At 38.5% G+C, this 21,035-nt stretch overlaps 1 protein-coding gene across 1 annotated transcript in view; it reads right to left on the bottom strand.

Annotated features, from left to right (window-relative positions):
* lamc3 (laminin, gamma 3) overlaps nt 1-21,035 on the bottom strand; it is a 76,026-nt gene that overhangs the window by 28,642 nt on the left and 26,349 nt on the right. The window contains exons 8-12 of the mRNA XM_084113854.1: nt 15,465-15,601; nt 14,237-14,353; nt 7,309-7,507; nt 6,325-6,428; nt 162-395 (exon numbers count right to left, since the gene is read on the bottom strand). Coding sequence (XP_083969980.1) covers nt 162-395; nt 6,325-6,428; nt 7,309-7,507; nt 14,237-14,353; nt 15,465-15,601 — 791 coding nt within the window. The remainder of the gene's footprint in view (nt 1-161; nt 396-6,324; nt 6,429-7,308; nt 7,508-14,236; nt 14,354-15,464; nt 15,602-21,035) is intronic.

The raw sequence follows: 21,035 nt of genomic DNA, 5'->3' as shown, positions 1-21,035 counted from the left end.
GAAATATCTGCTCAGAGGTGATACCAAGCTGGCTGCCACAACCGACTTGGCTTCAAGGAACATTGTTATGGTGGGGAAACAGTATATGATGTATAATTTAAAGACATCATGCATGGAAGCTGTGTACAGACTGCATGCTAATAAACAAACACACTACCCACCTGTCTCAGGATGGCAGGTCCCATGTTGATTGCAGTTGCAAGGTATACATGGGGAGAAGGGTCCACCATTAGGAGTCTCCCTGGTGAATCCAGGAGCACAGAGTTCACAGAACAGCCCTGTGAATCCTGTGGGACAAGTACACACCTCCACCCATGGAGCATGTGGAACCACATCAGGCTGGTAGGTTGTCTGGTCTGCAGATTCAAGGGTTACCCTGGAGAGTTGAGAGGTGTCTGAAAACAAGAAAAAAATACATTACCTACAATATTTGTACAACCTACTAATAAATAAATACACAAAAATTTGGGGTCAGAAATATTTTTGTAAAGAAATTGAGTCATTTATTCAGCAAGGACTCATTAAAATGATCAAAAGAGACTAATTTTTTTTTTTTAATTGAAATAATTGTTGTTCTTTTGAACTTTCTATTCATCAAAGATTCCTGAAGCAATGTAACATGGTTTTTGCTAAAATATTAAACAGCACAACTGTTTTCAACATTGTTAATAATAAAAATGTTTTTTTTTTCAAATCAACACCAAATCAGATCATATCAGAATGATTTCTGAAGGATCATGTGACACTGAAGACAGTAACAAAGTACATTTACTTAAGTACACTTTTTGACTATCAGTACTTTACTTGAGTATATTTTTTTTCTGGAAACTTTTTACTTTAACTTCACTACATTTGAAAGACAAATATTGCACTTTTTACTCCACTACATTTCTGTCAAGGTCCTTGAGTAGAAAGTAGTAATGTCAGTCAGGGGATGATTTTGGTTCCAAACTTGCAAGGGGTTGCATTTTGGTTGGAAATGAAAGTCGGATTGAGTCAGAACCCCACGTTGGATTGAAGTCAGAACCCCACGTCGGAACCCGATGTCAGATTGACGTCAATGTCGGACAGACGTTGTATTTTGTCAATCTGACGTGGGGTTCTGACTTCAATGAGTGCACTTATTCAATCTCACATTCAATCCCACTACTGAAACTGTGTTCTAGAAACAAATTTGATATTGAAATGAGGGTAGGTAGGCTGGCATAGATTCAGAGGCATAAGGTACTATAACTATTACATACAACAATGCAACAATAACAAAACAATGCATTGACATTTACTTTTTACTTTTGATACTTAAGTACTTTTAAAAACGAGTACTTCTGTACTTTTAGTAAGTAAAAATGGGTCCTTACAACTTATACTTGTAACAAGAGTAATATTTGACCAGCAGTATCTGTACTTTCACTCAAGTAAGGAAGTTGTGTACTTTGTCCACCTCTGTTGAAGGAAGACTGGAGTAATGATGCTGAAAATTCAACTTTTCCATCACAAGAATAAATTTCATTGTAATATATATATATATATATATATATATATATATATATATATATATATATATATATATATATATATATATATATATATATATTTATAAACAATATTTTTATTATTAATATAAATATTTCATTATTAATATTAAATTATCAATATAGCTGTCACAAGCTGTGGCTGTATTAAAGCTGATGAGGAAGGAGTTATCTTCAGAAGAAATTTAATAGAACAATCCAAACAAACAGGAGAATCAACAAGGAGAAACATACCACATACCCGTAAGGTTAACAAAAGCTTGACAAAGAACAGACAGAAACTGAGGGCTTCTATACATGGAAAACAAGGGGAGCTAACAAGACTGATTAACAAGACACACCTGAACTAATTAACTGATTAAAAGATAACATACTCAGACATGAACAGAACAGGGAAACCAAACTAAAAACAAACATAACCCTGACAATAACATTATATGCTTTGCTGTAATTTTAAAGTCTTTCAAAAATATAACAAATCTTACCCCAAATGGTTAAACATTAGTGTAAATAAATTAAATTAAATTAAATTAAATTAAATTAAATTAAATTAAATTAAATTAAATTAAATTAAATTAAATTAAATTAAATTAAATTAAATTAAATTAAATTAAATTAAATTAAATTAAATTAAATTAAATTAAATTAAATAATCATGCTTCTAATCCTTTGGGCACAAAGAAGTGCCATAACAGTAAAATGTATTGAGGCACTGTGTGACAGAAAGACTTTATGGGCCCTATTTTAACGATCTGAAATGCAAGTATCAAACGCGAAACGCAAGTACCTTTGTGGGCGGATCTTGGATCTAAAATGGGTTGGTCTGAAGTTGCTACATTACTCATAGGTGTGGTTTGGGCGTAACGTGAAATAAATGAGAGTGTCATCTCACATTCCCTATAAAAGCAGGTGCGCTTGTTCCATGGCGGGTTGCTATTATAACGTCGGATTTGCCAGGCACACGCCAGGAGCGGTTCACAGCCGAGGAGACCGACATTCTCGTCAGGGCCGTAAAAGACAGAGAAGTGACATTGTATGGGGATGGGAGAAACCAACCCAAATTAGCTTCGGTTAAACAGGCGTATAATAATTTGGCTAAATGTGTAAGCTAGATTTATGCCAATTTTTTCTGCCATGTTAATGATTTCCCTCATGTGGAATATTTTTCCTTGTAATTATGTATGTTTGTGTAGATGAGAGAAGCAAAGTGTTAGCGCGTTGTGCACACGCTACATTATGGCCAAGCATGCGCCCTTAAAATAGCATCTGAATAACGCGTCACTGACTTTAGACTAGGTTTTTCCTGGTCTGTGGCGGAATTGTTTTCTGGAACTGCAAAATAGCACCAGGAAACGTTTGCGCCGGAACACGCCTTCTCTTTTCACTGAACCGCCCCCAGGAGCGCAAGTTCATTCCCTAATTTAAAAATAAATTTGCAAAATAGGAATGATACATGTGTCGGTGTATAGTCAATTGCGCTGGGTGCAAGATAGGGCCCAATAAGTAAAGTGCTCATGGAAGAGTTGTGTTTTTTTTCTCTGAAGGTAAAGAAGGTTTTAGCCGATCTGATGGATTTGGAAAGAGCATTGCACAATGGAGCTACACTGAATGTGAAATCACAGTGTCCTGTCCACTTGTAATTGCCCTCACGATGTAGCTTGCATAGCTTGCCTACTAAAGCTCCCCTCTGCCTCTCTCTCACCTTTGCTTACACACAGACAGACATCAGGACCACTGGGTGCAAGCAGATAGAATCTTTGATCACTGTATAAATAAATGAACAAGGAATGAATTAATCAATAAGGGCTGAGTGGGGAGAGGTGGAATATGGTGAAGGTGAGTGGGTCTTTGTTTCTCTCAGGGATCCATACCGCCTAATAAATAGTGATAGAGGGAGGCTGTACACAGTTCAAGATTCTCTCACCTCAACTCTCTCCTTCCCAGGTTCTCAGAGTCCTATCATCTCAACTTTCATATCAGGACATGGCCAGAAAGAACAATGTTTATGTGTGCTTTTGAGAGATACCGGCAGTTGTATTTGTGTGTTCAAATAGACAAACTGATTATCATGTGTACATTGTAGAAGAAAGGGAGAGCAGTTCAAACACATGCACATATTTCAGCACACTAGTTTCCAAGAATCAGTAAGAGGACCTGCCAGTGAAGGATGTGGTAGAGGAATAATTATGCTCTTTGGTAGGCTGTAATTTACTTCTTTTGATGAAGAAAACAGACGAGAGAGAGACACAGAGAGTGTGAGAAAATATATTCACAGTGTTCCTCCGTATATCAAACTGTTTGTCTCAGACTCAAATATTGCAGTATTCATTCTTAATGTATTTTTTTTTTTTTTTTTTTTTTTTTTTTTTTGAGTGAAGATGTCTGCTGCTTTCTGTTCTGCTCCAGTCTAAAAATTGGACTTCAAAATGTTTAACTTATTTATTTAACCCTCTGGGGACCAAGCTGTTTTTGGGGTCCTTGAGATGTTCTGACATGCCTTGACATTTGTGCTTTTTTCAGTTATTTATAAACATGTTAATGGCAAAGGTGTAAATTCACTCTATATAGCACAAACAGGGCTACCATAATATGCGAGCAACGTGTATGTAGATGTTTGTATTTTTAAGAGAATAATGTTTATGCGTGGTTATTGAAAAAAATTAAAATGAAAGTTGCTGAATTAAGACCACAAAACACATATTAAATATGTGTCCACAAGACTTTTGACTAATTGATGTTGTCCCTTTGAGTTCTAGCTTCAAAATGATGTAAAAATAGTCTTGCTTTATCGTTCACAAAAAAAAATACATTGATTTAAATGGTGTAAAACAGGTTTTGCTTGGAAAGCCAGCGAGGGGGAGGAGTAGTTTACACCTTAGATTATGAATGTCCCACCCACTCTGTATAATGAGCCATTCACTCAGGTGTGGAACTGACTGAGCCACAATGCAAGGACAAAAGATGTATTTAAAAGAAGACTTATATTGATCATTTAAGATTTCGCTTACATCTCTCTTGTAAATATGTTTTGCTATTTTATTCAAAATGTTACAATTACAACAATAATTACAATTTCAACAATAGTTCAAGTGTACTCTTTCTTTGTAAAAAAAGGCCTACATTTTATCATATGTATTCATTAGTTTGAATATAGCCAACATTGGAACATCTAACATCTTAGTCTATGAATTTATTTTTGACAAAAATAGTATTTTTTTTGCAGTTTAATACGTTGCTTATACAAATACATTTTATTTCAACATATTCCAGTCGATTTTTACTCATCTCAGTAGGCTATAGCAAAGCAGTTTATTCTTTCACACACAGACGCGCGATTCATATTTAGGCTAAACAGTCTTTACAAATATGTTCCCTTCATTCATCTCACAGAAAGGCTCATAATATGACTCATATTATAGAAATGCGATTCATCTTTTTGCGGTTTACATAGGCCTACACTAACATTATTCCATAACGTTATTCCACACGTGAGAAAAGAAAACAGCCTACCTCACTCCTCAGCGGAATCTGCTCCTCATTTCAGGAGATATTGCTCCTCATCAGCACTGTTCTGAGGAATATTTTCTCCATAAGGTAGGCTATAATGTCTCACTCACGAGGAGTCGCGACGCGCTTTGTTTACAGCTGATGTGGGCGTTTCACAGCTCTGAAATAGTTCTCAGAATTTGCGTTTGAATAGCACGCGCTCTCCGGGGAGTGGTCACATTACTGTGAATGAGCTCCTAATGAGCTCGACAGGAGTCGCTCTCTTTTTATACAGATTACAGAAGCTGAGAATATTTGTTTTTTATATAAATGACTTCATTTAAAAGATGCGATCTCAAGCTTTATGCCCGTGGGTCTGTTTGCCTGTTTGACTGAATTTTCGCGGAGTTATAGATCATTTTCGAACGCGTTTCAAATGGGAGTTTACTGACAGAAAGAAGGCAGAAATCGCATCATGTTAATTTTTCTTTATTTGTCAAAAAGCAAAACACTTTATTTTTATTGTGAGTATACAGAAAAAAAAATAGAAACTGAACAGGATCGATTGATGTATTACACGAAAATGAAAGATCAAAATTAACAGAGCATTTAGTGTTTATTTTCATTGCTAAAAAAAAAAAAACGAGCAAAACGCGCGGGCGCGTTTGTGGTCCCCAGAGGGTTAAAATAAGAGTTTTATTGTCTATTTTACTTTTTTATGTGATATTTATTTATTAAATCTATAGAAGTTAAAAATGTAGGCACTATATTGATATTTATAATTATTTTATATTATATATAAATTATTTCATTAATTCATTTAGAATTACATTTAATAAGTCCTTATCACAATCACAATCATTACACAGGAGCAATGTTAAGTGCAATCCTTGTTAGCAATGTAAATGTTAAATCCTTTGTAAATTTTCCAGAATGAAAAGCAAACCCATCATTACATTATTATTTCTATGTCAATCTTTTGATCTGCTCAAAACAACATATGGTAATTTACATTTTGAAAAATAAAAGGATGAATTCATGCCACAATGAAGAACATTCACACCTATAATTCACTCAGCTATACTGTGTATTCCACTATGTGATGCTTTCTACTTGGCAGTTAAAGGCTCCTCTAGACTTCTAATCAATCACTGAATACAGTACAGTCCATTCTACCAAGTTTAAAATGCTTGTTGCTTTCACTGTTTTAAATAAATTTCTCTTAGCCTGCAATTGATTGCATTTCAGTGCCAGTCTTTTCCTTACATATTTGCATAAATGTGCACACATATAAACAATGACTTACAGTTCTGGCCCCCTGCATTGCTGATGTGTAGAGCAGTTAGATTGTAAAGCATTCTGAGAAATTCAAATGGGGCTATAGATGGAATTACGTCCTTCTCTGTTAACCTGGAAAGCAGAAACATAATAGTTAGAAACGTGACTGTGTCTGCTACGATAACTAGTGTTTTTCTAGAGAAAACATTGTCCCTTAGACTTTATTTTACGTAAAACCAAGGCTCTTCATTAAGGCACACTAGGTCTAGTCAATTTAAGTCAATGCAATTAGGAATGTCTCTGTATGAATGAATGAATCGTGGGACATTTTTTATCCATTTTCTTGTCACTCTGGTAGGACAGTACCTGTCAAAACATTAAATGCAAATGAAAAAGCTGCCATGAACAAAAAACCTTCAAGTAAGCCTTCCAAGTAAAAGTGTCATATGCTGAAACACACAACAGATTTCGAGACTGAAACCACAATTTGTTTTGTAATGTTTATTCATGTTATTCACACAATTAGAATTATAAAAAAATACTTGATAATAAGCCATGTGGTCTCAATGGAAAAAATGTTACAGTCTGCCATGGAAACTAAAATACCTTCCTCGGAAAACACAAAAGAACACCTATTTTAAGCAATCCCTATAGCATAGCCCTGTTTCCACCTGGTATTAAGGTGCTTTTTTTGGTGATCAATTCACAAGTTGTCAGTGCTACAGTAAATGGAAACGGTGGAAAACGCTGTAATATCTAGCTTTTAGCAGTGAAGGTGCGTCTTACACTTCCATGAGAACAACCACATATATATTTCTATATATTATATATCTAAACATGTAGTGCAGTCCTGTGACAAATCAATGATAAATACATAGTTTCTTCATTTTGTGCCTAAAATTACAGCTAAAACTTGAAAACATTTCAGTTTGAATACTAATAATCTGGCCACATGTAAGTGAATAGTGGGGAATAACACACACAACACACACACACACACACACACACACACCTGAGAGTGAAGGTGTTGATGGGTGTCTTCTCCAGTGGGGAATAAGGATCCTGTTTAGAGTACAAATCAGTAGAAACCAATATTCCAGAGCCCTCCAGCAACACGGTCACACTTCTGGGCAAGAGTTCCTCCAGCTCAGCCGTAAATGTCACGCTAAGGGTCCGTCCATAACTTAACAACATGTTCCCCAGATATTTATCTGCAACATAAAGATAAAACATTTAAAAATTCCAATGCATATTCCAATTTGTATATGACCATGGTGTGATTAAGCAAACATGAGTGTAAGATCTATCTGGTAGCAAAATGGGCTGTGGATTGTGTTAAGTGGTTTGCTCAAGGGCAGCACAGAATTTTCTGGAACACAAACTCACAACCTACAGATTACCAGCACATTACACCAGCTACTGAGCTGAAACAACCCGATTACCAAAGATAAACACCGTGACAGATGACAACTCTAAAAATATAATAGGAGGGCAAAATGTTCTGTTCACATAAGGAAGTTGATTGTTTTTCTGGTTTAGAGAAAATAAGAAGGTTGGATCTCACTGATCTCATGGTGTCTGCACATCTCTATATGCAAGAGTGTAAGAGGACGATCTTAATTTCCACTCATATCCTCCTGCCTCATTAAAGATCTTTAATAAGACTTCAAAGAACCACATGCTGAGCTATATATATATATAGCTATATATATATATATATATATATATATATATATATATATATATATATATATATATATATATATATATATATATATATATATATATATATATATATATATATACAGAGAGAGAAATTATGAAATTTCTGCTACTGTTAGGCATTAATCCCTAAACTTTTGAAACTCATAGTCATCTCCAAAGTCATCTCCATTGAATAAATCTGTATTGTAAAAAAAGCCAGACTGGATGTTAAGTAGCTGGCACATTTGAACCCTTAAATGCATACCTCGGGTCTATAGTGACCTGGGACGTCATTCACTACCCTCCTCCTTATTCATTTTTTAAAGTTAGACATCAACCTTCTTAGTATTCTTCAATCAATTCATTATAAACAATATAACAATCATTCCCTTTCGTTGTCACTCCGAGTTACGTCGGATGACGACGAATGGGGTTTCGCTTAGAAAGCCTGTCATCTTCGAGTATATAAAACGAGCCAATGGCAATGAAATGCCACAATAGGATAATTAACTGCACAATTACTAGAAATGTGTACCTTGGATATTATACAATTTACACACATACAAAATTTGTGGAAAAAGACACCTTTTTTTCAAGACGTTTCCAACTCTGACTTTGAACCAATTCTGTAGAATCGCTAAAGACCCAAATATGTAATAATGATTGGCGAAACATTCATGCATTTAAGGGTTAAATCGAAGCCGCAGTGAAGCTTGCCATTAGCTCTATTACACTGCTTTTGTTGCAGCAGTATTTGCAATATCGGTGGAGAATGCAGCAGTATGTGTTATTGAATCTCATTTCTAACTTCTAAAGCACAAGGTTGGTGTTCTTGTAGTATGTTTATCTACAGATACTGTATGCAAATCATTTTTTCAGTGCATTGCTAATTAATTTGTATGACTTAAAACATTGCTTCATTTGTTTGAGTATTACAAGAGTTAGGCCATCCTGTTCTATTATACGTAGACAAGAAGCCTTGAAATATATTAAGAGTTTGGGGGTAAAAGTAGTAAAACTGCAATTATGAAAAGAAATTCTGATATATAAAGTTACAAATATGATTGAGGCAAAATGTCTCAACCGCAGAATGGAAATCTGTCCATAAAACATACCATAACATCTTGTTTTATCCTATTTAATTCTTATGTGAAAATGGGCAACTAAATTCTTGTAGTTTGTAGGTTATCATACTGTATACCCTTTTAAACAAAGCTTGCACTTTTCTTGTAAGCCTATTCCTTACAAGGTGTGTGTGTAATTATTTGTTTTTGATGGGACGCCTCAAGCAGCTAGTGCCCCGGGGCCTCGCAGGACCATAATTCGTTCTTGGGGCCACTGTATCTGTAGGGGGTTAGATAGATTTAACTCCTCACAGAAGGTAATGCTAGCTTCAGAACATTTTCCAGAGATGAGTTACACTGAGGACATAAAGTGAAAGTAATACCTGTGAAAAATGTGATAGAATAGGATGGAGAGGGTGAGCTAAGGGAAAGACAGACTGTACAAAATGTGTCCAGACATAGAATAGCCAGTGGTTACAGTAAAATTGTTTTATTGTATTGGGGATTTGAAAGAAATGCCTACACCTGCTGGCGATGATTAGATGCTCTGCTTAAGGATAGTTTTTGTGCTACTATAGTGGTTCAATGATGTCAACCCTTCCTTTTCTTTGTCTCTCAATACTTCTAACTTAAGGGCAGTTTACACAGAACTCATTTTTGCATTCCACAGGACTACTTCTCCATGGTTTTTCGATGTAAACATGAGCTAGACAGACGTGCTTGACCACTGCGCTTGCCTCTTGTATCTTTTGCAGTATCTCGCAGATGACAAGTTCAAACTCGAGTTTTTTTTATTTATTTTTTTATTCCACTTCCCATCATGTTTTTAAACTCAAAAATGCATTCATTTGAATGGCCCTTTACTCATATCAAAAATATGTGATTTAATATGTGTAAAGTTGTAGCAAATATTAGAGGTTACAGCGTTTCAAATGCAGGCATTCAAACCATTTATCTAGTTCTGCAGCTGTAATGGAATATGTGGTGGCTCAAATTCTTGGTATACTGTGGCAAGTTCACAAACAAATCATAGGAAAATTATAGTTCTTCCTGTTATCTAAAGCATTAGCCACTCTGTGGGTTAAAATCTCTCATTGGACCATTACCTGGCTGGCACCCCTATAAGTTTCTTGTTCCCATCATCTCTTCACCATCGAACTGAGCCCTGAAATACATGCACAGCGCCACATGCTTCACCTGAAACAAAGAGCTGTAAAACATTCTAAGCCCCGACAACCTGAAAGCTTGTTAGATACTTAGCGGGAGTGTGTTTTCTTCTCTGCCCACCTGCCGTTCCACATGCAGAGACAAGTATGAGTCAACTTCAACAAAAGGAGGCTAAAATGTTCTGTAACTGTTGGATTCCTGTTGTTTTCAGGTCTGACAGCATGCTGAAACCTTCCCTATGAGAGCTTATTCACAAATTCCAGTACCCATAGTGATGCTGAGGTGAAAAAATAAAATACAATAAAATATCTACAGTGGGTGTTTTTCTTCCAACACCCGACACAGACTCTCCAGAGACACTTGACAATCTGTATCTGGTGGAAAAATTGAAGCTGTAAATGAGAAAATATAGTCAAGCGGTGCAAAAGAATACAGTATCCCTTGTAGCTTCCAGCACTGCCTGTTTAACTCCCATCTCTTCAAGATCAGATTTGATCAAATGGAGGTGTTAACCCTCTCTCAGACAAAAAAAATAAATCGTCACCACGACGGAAAAGCCTGGTGACATTTAGCGAGCCGCCATCAAACTTAATCAATCCAGGCTTTAACTTTTCCCTGACTCAATTAAACCCACTGAGCCTCAATTAAATTTCCTCAGCTTCACTCAAACATTCCCTCTGAGGGGATGGATTGAGCATCTCGTCGTTTTTATAAGGTGAGGCCTGCTGAAATACATTTTCTACATCTTTCTGGAGTTTTGAGTTTGTACTTTAATGGGCAGAATCTAAAGAAATAATTTTTAAAGTAACGGAAATTAAACATTTTAAATTTAACATTCAATGTGTAAACATCTGCAATAAACCATAACAAAATAAACACCAAAACAAACCAGACATTTCTCAAAATAACCTATTTTATGTTCCAAAGGGGAAAAAAATATCACAAGGGTAATTTTCAGTTTTGGGTGGCCTATCTCTTTAAAGGCCACTAAAGTGTATTGAAACACACAGTATTATTGAATGTGTTGACGTACATTTATGTCATAGTTTATTTATATTTTAGTAGGGTCTAATGCTAGGTCTGTGACTGAGAGGAGAAATAAACTGATAAATAGGTTTCTGTATTAACATCTGCAAATACTAAGTCTTGATTTGTCTTTCCGAAAGCTCTATTAAATGGACAGTTGGCGGGGGGGGGGGGGGCATAAAATGGAATTCACCAAAACTGTTTGGTTACCAGCATTCTTCAAAATATCTTCTTTTTTTGTTCCACAGATTGAAGAAAGAAAGTCATACAGGTTTGAAACAACGAGTAAACAATGACAGAATTTTCATTTTTAGGTGAATTTAAAGCAACAAAAAAACGACAAAGATCCAGTTCTGTTAAACAGAAGCGAGGCAGATCAGTCAGTGAGGGTGGACAGGCTTATATATCAGGTATTTATTCAGTATTTACCTCTGAGCTTCTCATTGCAAACACAGTAAAAAACCCTGTAGCATCATCAATGCGGCATATATCAGGCATTTTAATAGTGGTGTCTCATCATGAATGTAATTGGCCTTACTGCTGCAGTTCTATTGACATTTCTGCATTTTACAATCAGCACAATTTTACATACGAGAGGAGAAGTTGGTAGAGACATTACGATTAAACCCCAGCTTTAAACATCAATCTCAGTGATTAAAGGATTGAGCATAATTTGTGCCACTTGTCTCAGTTGATCACATCTGATACGTCTCGACAGGAGCCATGATTGCCGGAGAGATTTATTCCAGGCATATGGTTGGCTGTCAGGGTGCACTGGCCAAGTTGCTCATGGACACAATGTGGTACCTGGACACGACTCTCTGAGGACGGGGACGTTTAGATCTCCCACCAACCCCCATCCATCTCAAACTCTACTCTCTCGGCGACCTCCGTTTCTCTCCATCTGTGTTTGTGACTCCGAGACAGCTTGCAACCAGCTTTTGGGAGGTGTGCATGTGTGTTTGTGTGTGTGTGTGTGTTTGTGTGTGTGTGTGTGTGTGTGTATGTGACATGTTGTTTTCTCCTCAAAGCTATGATAAATGTTCCACTCTGTCCTCTCACCATGGAGCAGATGTACCTCTGGGGAGATCACACAACAAACACACACACACAGTCTGGCTCAGTCAGCCAGCTAAACTCTTGGCTTGGCTGCTTGGCTATGGTATCTTGTCACCCCTCTGTTGACATGGCAGCTTCAGTGGTGTCAAAAGCCCAAAGCTGTGCCCAGCTAGATGAGCTGTTCAAGTGAAGAATTATTCGCACACAAACACACACACACTCATATCATCTATAAAACTCCTTCCAATACTCAGTACAGACTTAATCAGGGAAACATTCCTCCTTCACATAACAATTTCCTCTCTGCTGAGACTGGTGATGTGTGGAAAGCATTAAAGATCAAAATAAAGCGCACAGCGCAAATCAGAGAACGAAGTTTATAAAAAGGATAATCTAAAAAAGTCCTTGAGTGCTGTTGGAGTTGTCAGGGTGACTGTACTCTAAATGCACGTGGATGAGGAGACGCAAGCAAACGGGGAAACAGGGAGGGAAGGAAAGCAAATGAGATTGTTAAAAGCATCGAGGGAGCAATAGATCTCTGCGCATTTTAGCCGAGCGGCCAGAACGGCATAAAAAAGCCCTGCGCTGCAGCGATAAGAGAAACGGCACCAAGTGCTCCAAAGAGCAGCAAAAAGGGCACTGCTGCATCTCCGCAGCCAGTCAATGGTAGGAAAACAAAGATGGATGAGACTAAACATGCACATTAGGGCATTATGGATACATAAGAAACCTTACTATTAATCACAATGCATCACAAAAAAAGACACATTCATGTATTTTAAGGGTAATCAGTCCCAAAACATTGTGTTGGTGTATATTTGTCTACATGCAGCCCATGAGAAAATGTGTGAGACACGAAAACGTGATGTTAACAGGATTTTTCCCAGAGTGAGCGGCCAAGTTGGTCTGGCTAAGTGTCTCCCGTGGCGGTAAATTGCTGTGTAGACAAGAGTAAAACCCCTCAGCCTGTCTACTACACTCAGGGGAACTGGACTAAATCTAGCCTCTGGACTGGCCTGTACAGCTGGTTTATTTTCAGAGGATGCTCTATGAAATACTATTTATGGCCAAGCATGCTAATTCTAGCCCCCTGTTTATCATTTGTTTGCTTTTGCAAAATAAAGAAAGCTTATGTTATATGACACTACCACACAAAGTCAAACTAAGCTACATTTCTTCTTTGTACAGTTGCTCTGAAGAGAACAGACTTAAACAATGTAAATAATATAAATCAATTGTGTTGGTCTAACTTGTAGATATTGGATAGGATATTAGGATATTAACTGTCCTAAAATGTCTCTAATTGGTAGCATAACTATATAACAACTAAACCACCATGACAGAGTCATCATGCCTTAAAATAGCTTGAATGTAACTCTACACCCTTGCTTCATTTAGTGTATGTGGACCCATGAATATGCTTATTAGCCCCGCCTCCACTCACGCCAGCTCAGAGATCCACTCGGCCTGAGGAAAACGCTGAACAATGGTATCGCTCTTTACAACGTTGGACACATAACGGTAATAAATATGATTAGCCTTTTGCTTGACTATGTTATCAAACAGCTAATAATGTGTTGCTAATGTTACACAGACCATGTTCCCGTTTGCCACCTCAGGTAGTACCTACAAGGTAGTTTGTGACGTAAGAAACGCCAGCAATTTCAAACTGCATTTTTAAGATTGTCTATAGATCACTGCAGTTTTAAAGAGAAAATACTCAACAATGGTGTTGACTTATGAATTTGCACATGTTTTTTCTTAAAGCATATTAAAAACACCACACAGACATATAAACAACATTAAAAACTTGATTTTCACAACAGGGGGACTTTACTTAGCCTAGAGTAGTTTCAAGGCAGGCCAATTCCAACCAACACTTGTTCTAAGGGGAAGTGTATAGCCTAGATGCTGTCCTACCAGGTGCTTTGTAGAAGCCATTCTCCTCTCTGTAGGGCAATAGATAGACTTCCCCCTCCTTCCAGATGAGGGATTGTTCGTGCCCTTCGGAGAACACACCCTTCCAGCCATCTGGATCTGAACACAGAGCACACACAACAAAGTCTGAGATTCCTGATGAAAATGATTATTTTATGTAATATAAAAATGTTCTTTACAAATTGAACGATCAGCATAACAAATTGTAAACATTTCTATACATTTCAGAATGTGTAAGTTGGTTTGTCTCTCATCTGCTTTAATGGCAGCAGCACTTGAGCTGATGTAAAGCCTGATGGTCATGTTCTCCAAAGTGTTTTTAGATGATCCAAAGAGTGTCTTGTGTTTCAATGGAAGCAAGACCATCTGATCGACTGTGCAGTCGCATGATTAATGTCACAAATTTGATAACTCAATTTGAATGATATGAAATATGTGTGAAATCTGAAATGGCTGTAATCAATCTGACATCACAGTTTTATCTTTGATTTAAAATGTTGAAAATTCCAAACCTTTGTTGAAATGGGATATTAAATACACTGAGCAAAATCATAAACACAACACTTTTGTTTTTGCCCCCATTTTTCATGAGGGCAGTAAAACTGCACATTTTAGAGTGGCCTTTTATTGTGGCCAGCCTAAGGCACACCTGTGCAATAATCATACTGTCTAATCAGCATCTTGATATGCCACACCTGTGAGGTGGATGGATCATCTCAGTAAAGGAGAAGTGCATTGCATTGTTGCTAATTGTTAGCATTTGCATTTAGAAATCATAAATCAGATGCATGTACAATAACATTACGATGTCCAGCAATCAATTTAAATAGTACATTGGGTTTAATTTGTCGTTTAATGAGGTCTAATATATGTTGTTCTAATATATGTTAATTTTCACATGAATAAATTCACAGATCCGATATTTCAAACGTGTATTTAAATGGTCCAGTGGCAGAACTTTTGCCAAGCGTGTCAGAGGTTCTGGGTTCTAATCCGCATGACATGTCCCACCCGCAAATTACGCCTATGCTTAAAACATGTTAGTTACATAAAAATCACATAAAAGTATTTGTAGATATCTTTTTATTTTATTTTATATTTACTTGATTTCTTGAAAAGTGAAATGTGTGTGATTGCAGTGGGAAGCGAGAATTGTGAACACTGATATTCATTATGAAAATCATGTAAAAAAGTGTAATTGATAAATTACCTTCTAGGAAGTCTGAAGTAATATTCATAGCCATGTACCGATTGGAGGATGAACAGGCAAGGGAGTGTCCAAAGCAAAAACATTTCTTACAGCCATCTGGGTTATCCAGCTGGAGATTGAAGGAACCTGGTTTACACCTATAATACACACACATACACATAAAGCAGATATAAAGTACTGGTAGAGAGTGTTCAGTTTTCCTCAAATTTATCAAAATAATTTATGTAAACATTTGGAAAATGTGGTGCTTATTTATTGAGTTATGCGCAGAGAGGAAAGGATATGAGCATTTCTCCACTGATTTGTGTATGATGTGGACATACTAGGAGGCCACAAATTGATTTGTGTCACTGATCTGCTCTGTGCTAAATATAATAATATTAATGTCTCTTGCTCTAATTGCGCACATGCCAATGGTGAAATGCATGCAAAAGGTTGCAGATGAGAAATAAAGAGAAAAGACATGTAATTTTAAGTGTTACGGCCTCAGCCTTATGGGTGTTGCCTGTGTGTGTATTCGTGTGTTTGTTTTGTTTTCTAATTGGGGTTTCTTTTTGAGTGTAGGCTCCGCCCTTGCGCACCTGTGGCCCGTTGCTCTGATGGCTCGTGCTGAGCATATAAGTGGAGTGTGAAGGAGGGTGAGACACGCGACGGTGACTCCGTGCGCGTCATGATGCCTAGCCGCTGATCAACGCAAGCTGTGTTCTTTGTCTTTTGTGCTACTATTTTGTTTCATTCTGTTAGTGTTCGTTATGTCTGTGTTGACTTTAGTGTAGAGTAAATGTGTGTTTACATGTGACAAGAGAAAAATTGAGAGACGTGAGTTTGTGCAGTCATTTATTAGTCTTAATAAATGTTTTAAACTGCTTTCTGTCTTGCGTCTCCTTTTATGTTGCTGAACCCTTTCCAAACGAGCATTTTAACAAAACGGGTTCGTAACATAAATGGGGGCTCGTCCGCATTTTGTCGTCCGTATTTTGTCCAGGATTTGTGTCCGAGTAGTAGCAATTTGATTGATCTAATTTGATTCAGGTGATCCATATTCTCTGGTTAGAAAGAGTAAACCAGCGGGGCTGTGCTTAGCGCCAGTCCTGACGACGGTTTACTGTTTATTGTTTTTCTTTGTTATTTTAGTTTGTTGTTTTTGGAGGTATTCCGGGGGAGAGAGCGATCTCTTAATCGGTACCCTCTGAAGATTAGGTAGGGTATAGTTAGATTGATGGTTAGGTAGGTAGGTCCAGAGAGTGTTGGATCATTCTGATTGTTTTGCGTTTTCTTTTCTTTAAAGATGGCAACGTTTGAGTTAAAGCAATTTATAGATCAGCCTAGTGTTGAAATATTAGAGACATGTCGGAAAAATGATTTGTTTCTTATTGCTCAACATTATGAGATTTCTATCTCTAGAACACTACGTAAAGAAGAGTTAAAAGCTTGTTTAGTGGCTAGTTTGATTACTAAGGGGGTATTTCCTTCTGAGATTGTTCCAGCAGCGGAGTCGACGGCACCAGCTGCAGGAAGTTCGCCCTTACGTGTATTGAGTGGTATTCCAGTGACTCCAGTGACTGTGGCTGGCGCGGAGGTAGGTCCGTCCTTTTCATTGCCTAAATTTGAACCTCTTTCACTTTCCACCGAGGCATCACCAGGTTTGCATTTAGATTCACGTTTAAAGATACGTTTAGCACGGTTACAATTAGAGACTCAAGATAGAGCTCAGGCGAGACAAGATGATTTGAAGCGTCAGATCGAAATGTATCGAATTGATGCAGATACAAAAGTGCGACTGCGAGAGTTGGAGTTGCAGGCTGTTCCAGAAGTCCCTAAAAAATCTACTTCTAAAACATCTGTGAAGGGTAATTCTGAGACACCGGCTGGTCCATCAAATTCGAGTATTAATTCTGTCTCGGCTGGTACTGCATCTGAGTCTATAGTAGCGCCGTTTTCGACACATTTTGATGTGGCTAAAAATATCGCTATCGTTCCACCCTTCCGTGAGAAGGAAGTTGAAGCGTATTTTCAGGCGTTTGAAAGAGTTGCGGGTGCATTAAGATGGCCAACCGAGGTTTGGGCACTAATGTTACAATGTAAACTATCAGGTAAGGCACAAGAGGTGTGTGCATCTCTCTCGTTAGAGGACAGCGTGCAGTATGATGCCGTGAAAAATGCAATTTTACGGGCATATGAATTAGTTCCTGAGCACTATCGACAACGATTTCGTACCACGAAAAAAGGTACGTCTCAAACTTATGTCGAATTCGTTCGCGAAAAGGGCATTTTATTTGATCGGTGGATCAAAGCGTGCAAGGTAACTGATTTTAATTCATTGCGAGAGTTGTTGCTGATCGAAGAGTTTAAAAACTGTGTTCCGGAACGTACTGCGTTGTATTTAAACGAACAAAAAGTCAGCACGGTACAACAGGCTGCTGTGTTAGCTGACGAGTACGCATTAATGCACAAAACGGTGTTCTTTAAGCGTTCGTCTGATTCTGGGGGTCCCTCACTAAAAGAAAATGAAAATCTTTCTGATTCAAAAAATAAATGGGTTCCTACCAGTCCGAAGTCCAATAGAGAGTGCGGTTATTGTCACAAAATGGGACACATGATGGCTGAGTGTCGTACTCTAAAACGGAAACAAGAGCGACAAGAGTCTTCATCTTTTCAGCCTCGAGGTTCTGTTTTGGTGAAAACTTTGTCTCCGTCATTCAGCTCTATTTCTCCTGCGACCCCTGATAGCTGTTTTCAACCTTTCGTGTTCGATGGATTTGTGTCGTTAAATGAGAAGGTCGAAAGCCGAAAACCTGTAAGAATTCTCCGTGACACCGGAGGGTCTCAGTCCTTTATACTATCAGATATTCTGGATTTTTGTGCTGACTCGGCGTGTAATACAAGCGCGATTGTGCAGGGTATTGAAATGGGTTTTGTGCCTGTTCCACTTCATCGTGTCTATGTTTCTTCTGATTTAGCATCTGGTTGTTTTGAGGTTGCAGTTCGTCCCTCTTTACCTGTGAAAGGTGTTGACTTCATCATGGGGAATGACATAGCTGGAGGTAAGGTAATGCCGGTAGTGCAAGTGGTTGATGTCCCGTGTAATGATTCGCAGGCTGATGCACTTGGTAAGAATTTGCCAAGTGTGTTTAGTGCGGTGGTGACGCGAGCACAAGCGAATCGTGACATTCAGGAAAGTGATGCTCTTGGCGATTCTGTCTTTTCAAATATTTTGAAAACTGATGTTCTTCCTGACTCTCCAGACTCGTCTAAGACGACTTCAAGGTCATCTGTTTGCTTTGATCTTACCGCTGACTTGTCTGTCTCGCGTGAGACTCTGTTTGAAGCTCAGCGAAATGATCTATCATTAGACAAATGTCGTGCGAGTGCTGAAAATGACAAAATGTCGCTGCGTAACCATCAGTTTTACTGGAACGATAATGTGCTCATGCGTAAATGGAGTAGATCGTTAAATCCTGAGCAGCGGGAAGATTGGAATGCGGTGCATCAAATTGTGGTACCTTTAAAATATCGACCGCATGTTTTGAGTTTGGCTCATGACCATCCTTGGTCTGGACACCTAGGGATAACTAAGACCTATAACCGGGTGCTCCAGCATTTTTTTTGGCCAGGGTTAAAATCTGATGTCGTGAGGTACTGTAAAACATGTCATATTTGTCAGGTCAGTGGAAAACCTAATCAGATGGTACCGCCTGCTCCTCTATGTCCTATTCCTGCAGTCGGCGAACCATTTGAGCGCGTTCTAGTTGATTGTGTGGGTCCACTCCCTCGGGCTAAGTCTGGTTGTCAATATTTGTTGACAATCATGTGCGTAGCTACACGTTTCCCAGAGGCCATTCCGTTACGGAATATAACGGCTAAAACTGTAACTAAGGCTTTAACGAAGTTCTTTACAACTTTTGGGCTACCGAAAACTGTCCAAACGGATCAGGGCTCAAATTTCGTGTCGCGCGTTTTTCGTGCATCATTAAAGGCTCTTGGGGTGTCTCACGTCGTATCAAGTGCATATCACCCTGAGTCGCAAGGAGCTTTGGAGAGGTGGCACCAAACATTAAAATCTGCGCTGCGGAAGTATTGTATAGAGACTGGGAATGAGTGGGATGATGGAGTCCCATTGGTTTTGTTTGCGGTGCGTGAGGCGCGACAGGACTCGCTTGGGTTTAGCCCGTCAGAGCTTGTGTTCGGACATAATGTCCGTGGTCCTTTGAAAATGTTAAAGGAGGAATTTCTCTGTAATGATTCGTCTGCGAAGCCCAACGTCCTTGATTTCGTATCACGTACTCGTGAACGTTTGCACAATGCGTGTACTGTGGCGAAGGAAGCACTTTCTCTGTCACAAAAGAAAATGAAGAGAAATTTCGATAGGAAAGCAGTTGTGCGTAATTTTCTTCCAGGAGAGAAAGTTCTAGTGCTGTTTCCCATTCCTGGATCCTCTCTCTCTGCGCGTTTCTCCGGTCCTTACGTGATAAAAAGTAAGTTGAGTGAAACTGACTACATCTTACACACTCCAGAACGGAGGCGAAAAACCCGTTTATGTCACGTGAATATGTTGAAACCATATTTATGTCGTGTTGAATTAAAAGCGAACACTGAGAATTTGGTCTGTGAACCGGTGACTGAGTTAACCACTGAGCATGTTTCACTGCTAACTTATGCTTTGCCTACCGACACCGAGGATGATGGGTTGAATGTATCTATGGACGCTTCAAAAGGAGGATGTTTTGAGAACTCTGAAGTTTTATCTTCGCTTCCCTCTCAACTGTCTTATCTTTCGCCTGAACAGCGAGAAGACGTAATGAAGCTGATAGACAGTTTCCCGAGTTTGTTCAACGACGTTCCTCCCGGTACTAATATCATCCAGCATGACATCGAGGTCGGTAGTGCATCACCAATCAAGCAACATGCTTATCGTTGCCCAATAAGTAAGAGAGAAGCGATGAAAAGTGAGGTTAAGTATTTATTGCAGAATGGTTTCGCTGTCCCGAGTAATAGTCCATGGAGCTCGCCGTGCGTTCTCGTACCAAAGGCTGATGGGTCTTTACGTTTTTGTACTGACTTTAGAAAGGTAAATTCCGTCACTGTGGCTGATGCTTTTCCGTTACCGCGAATGGACGATTGCATTGACAGTCTTGGGGGTGCGAAATACATCACTAAGTTAGACCTTTTGAAAGGTTATTGGCAGGTGCCTTTAACCGAGCGCGCTTCTAAGATCTCTGCGTTCGTCACCCCTGATGCTTTTCTGCAGTACACGCGTATGGCCTTCGGTTTGCGAAACGCACCAGCAACGTTTCAACGTTTAATGTCTATCGTGTTAGGCGAGGTTCCTAACTGCAATATCTACTTGGACGATGTGGTAATTTATTCGTCTACGTGGGCTGAACACACGTTGACTCTACATGACGTGTTTCGCCGATTAGACTCTGCTTCCTTAACGTTAAACCTAAAGAAATGTGAATTTGTGAAGGCTTCTGTCACCTATTTAGGGAAGCAGGTGGGAAACGGTCAGGTACGGCCAGTGGACGGAAAAGTGGCTGCTGTCCTCAGCTACCCAGTACCTACTACGAGGAG

This window comes from Abramis brama (assembly GCF_963993115.1).
Source record: "Abramis brama genome assembly, chromosome: 5".
Classification (NCBI taxonomy): domain Eukaryota; kingdom Metazoa; phylum Chordata; class Actinopteri; order Cypriniformes; family Leuciscidae; genus Abramis; species Abramis brama.
This window is presented reverse-complemented; position numbering and strand designations above follow the sequence as displayed.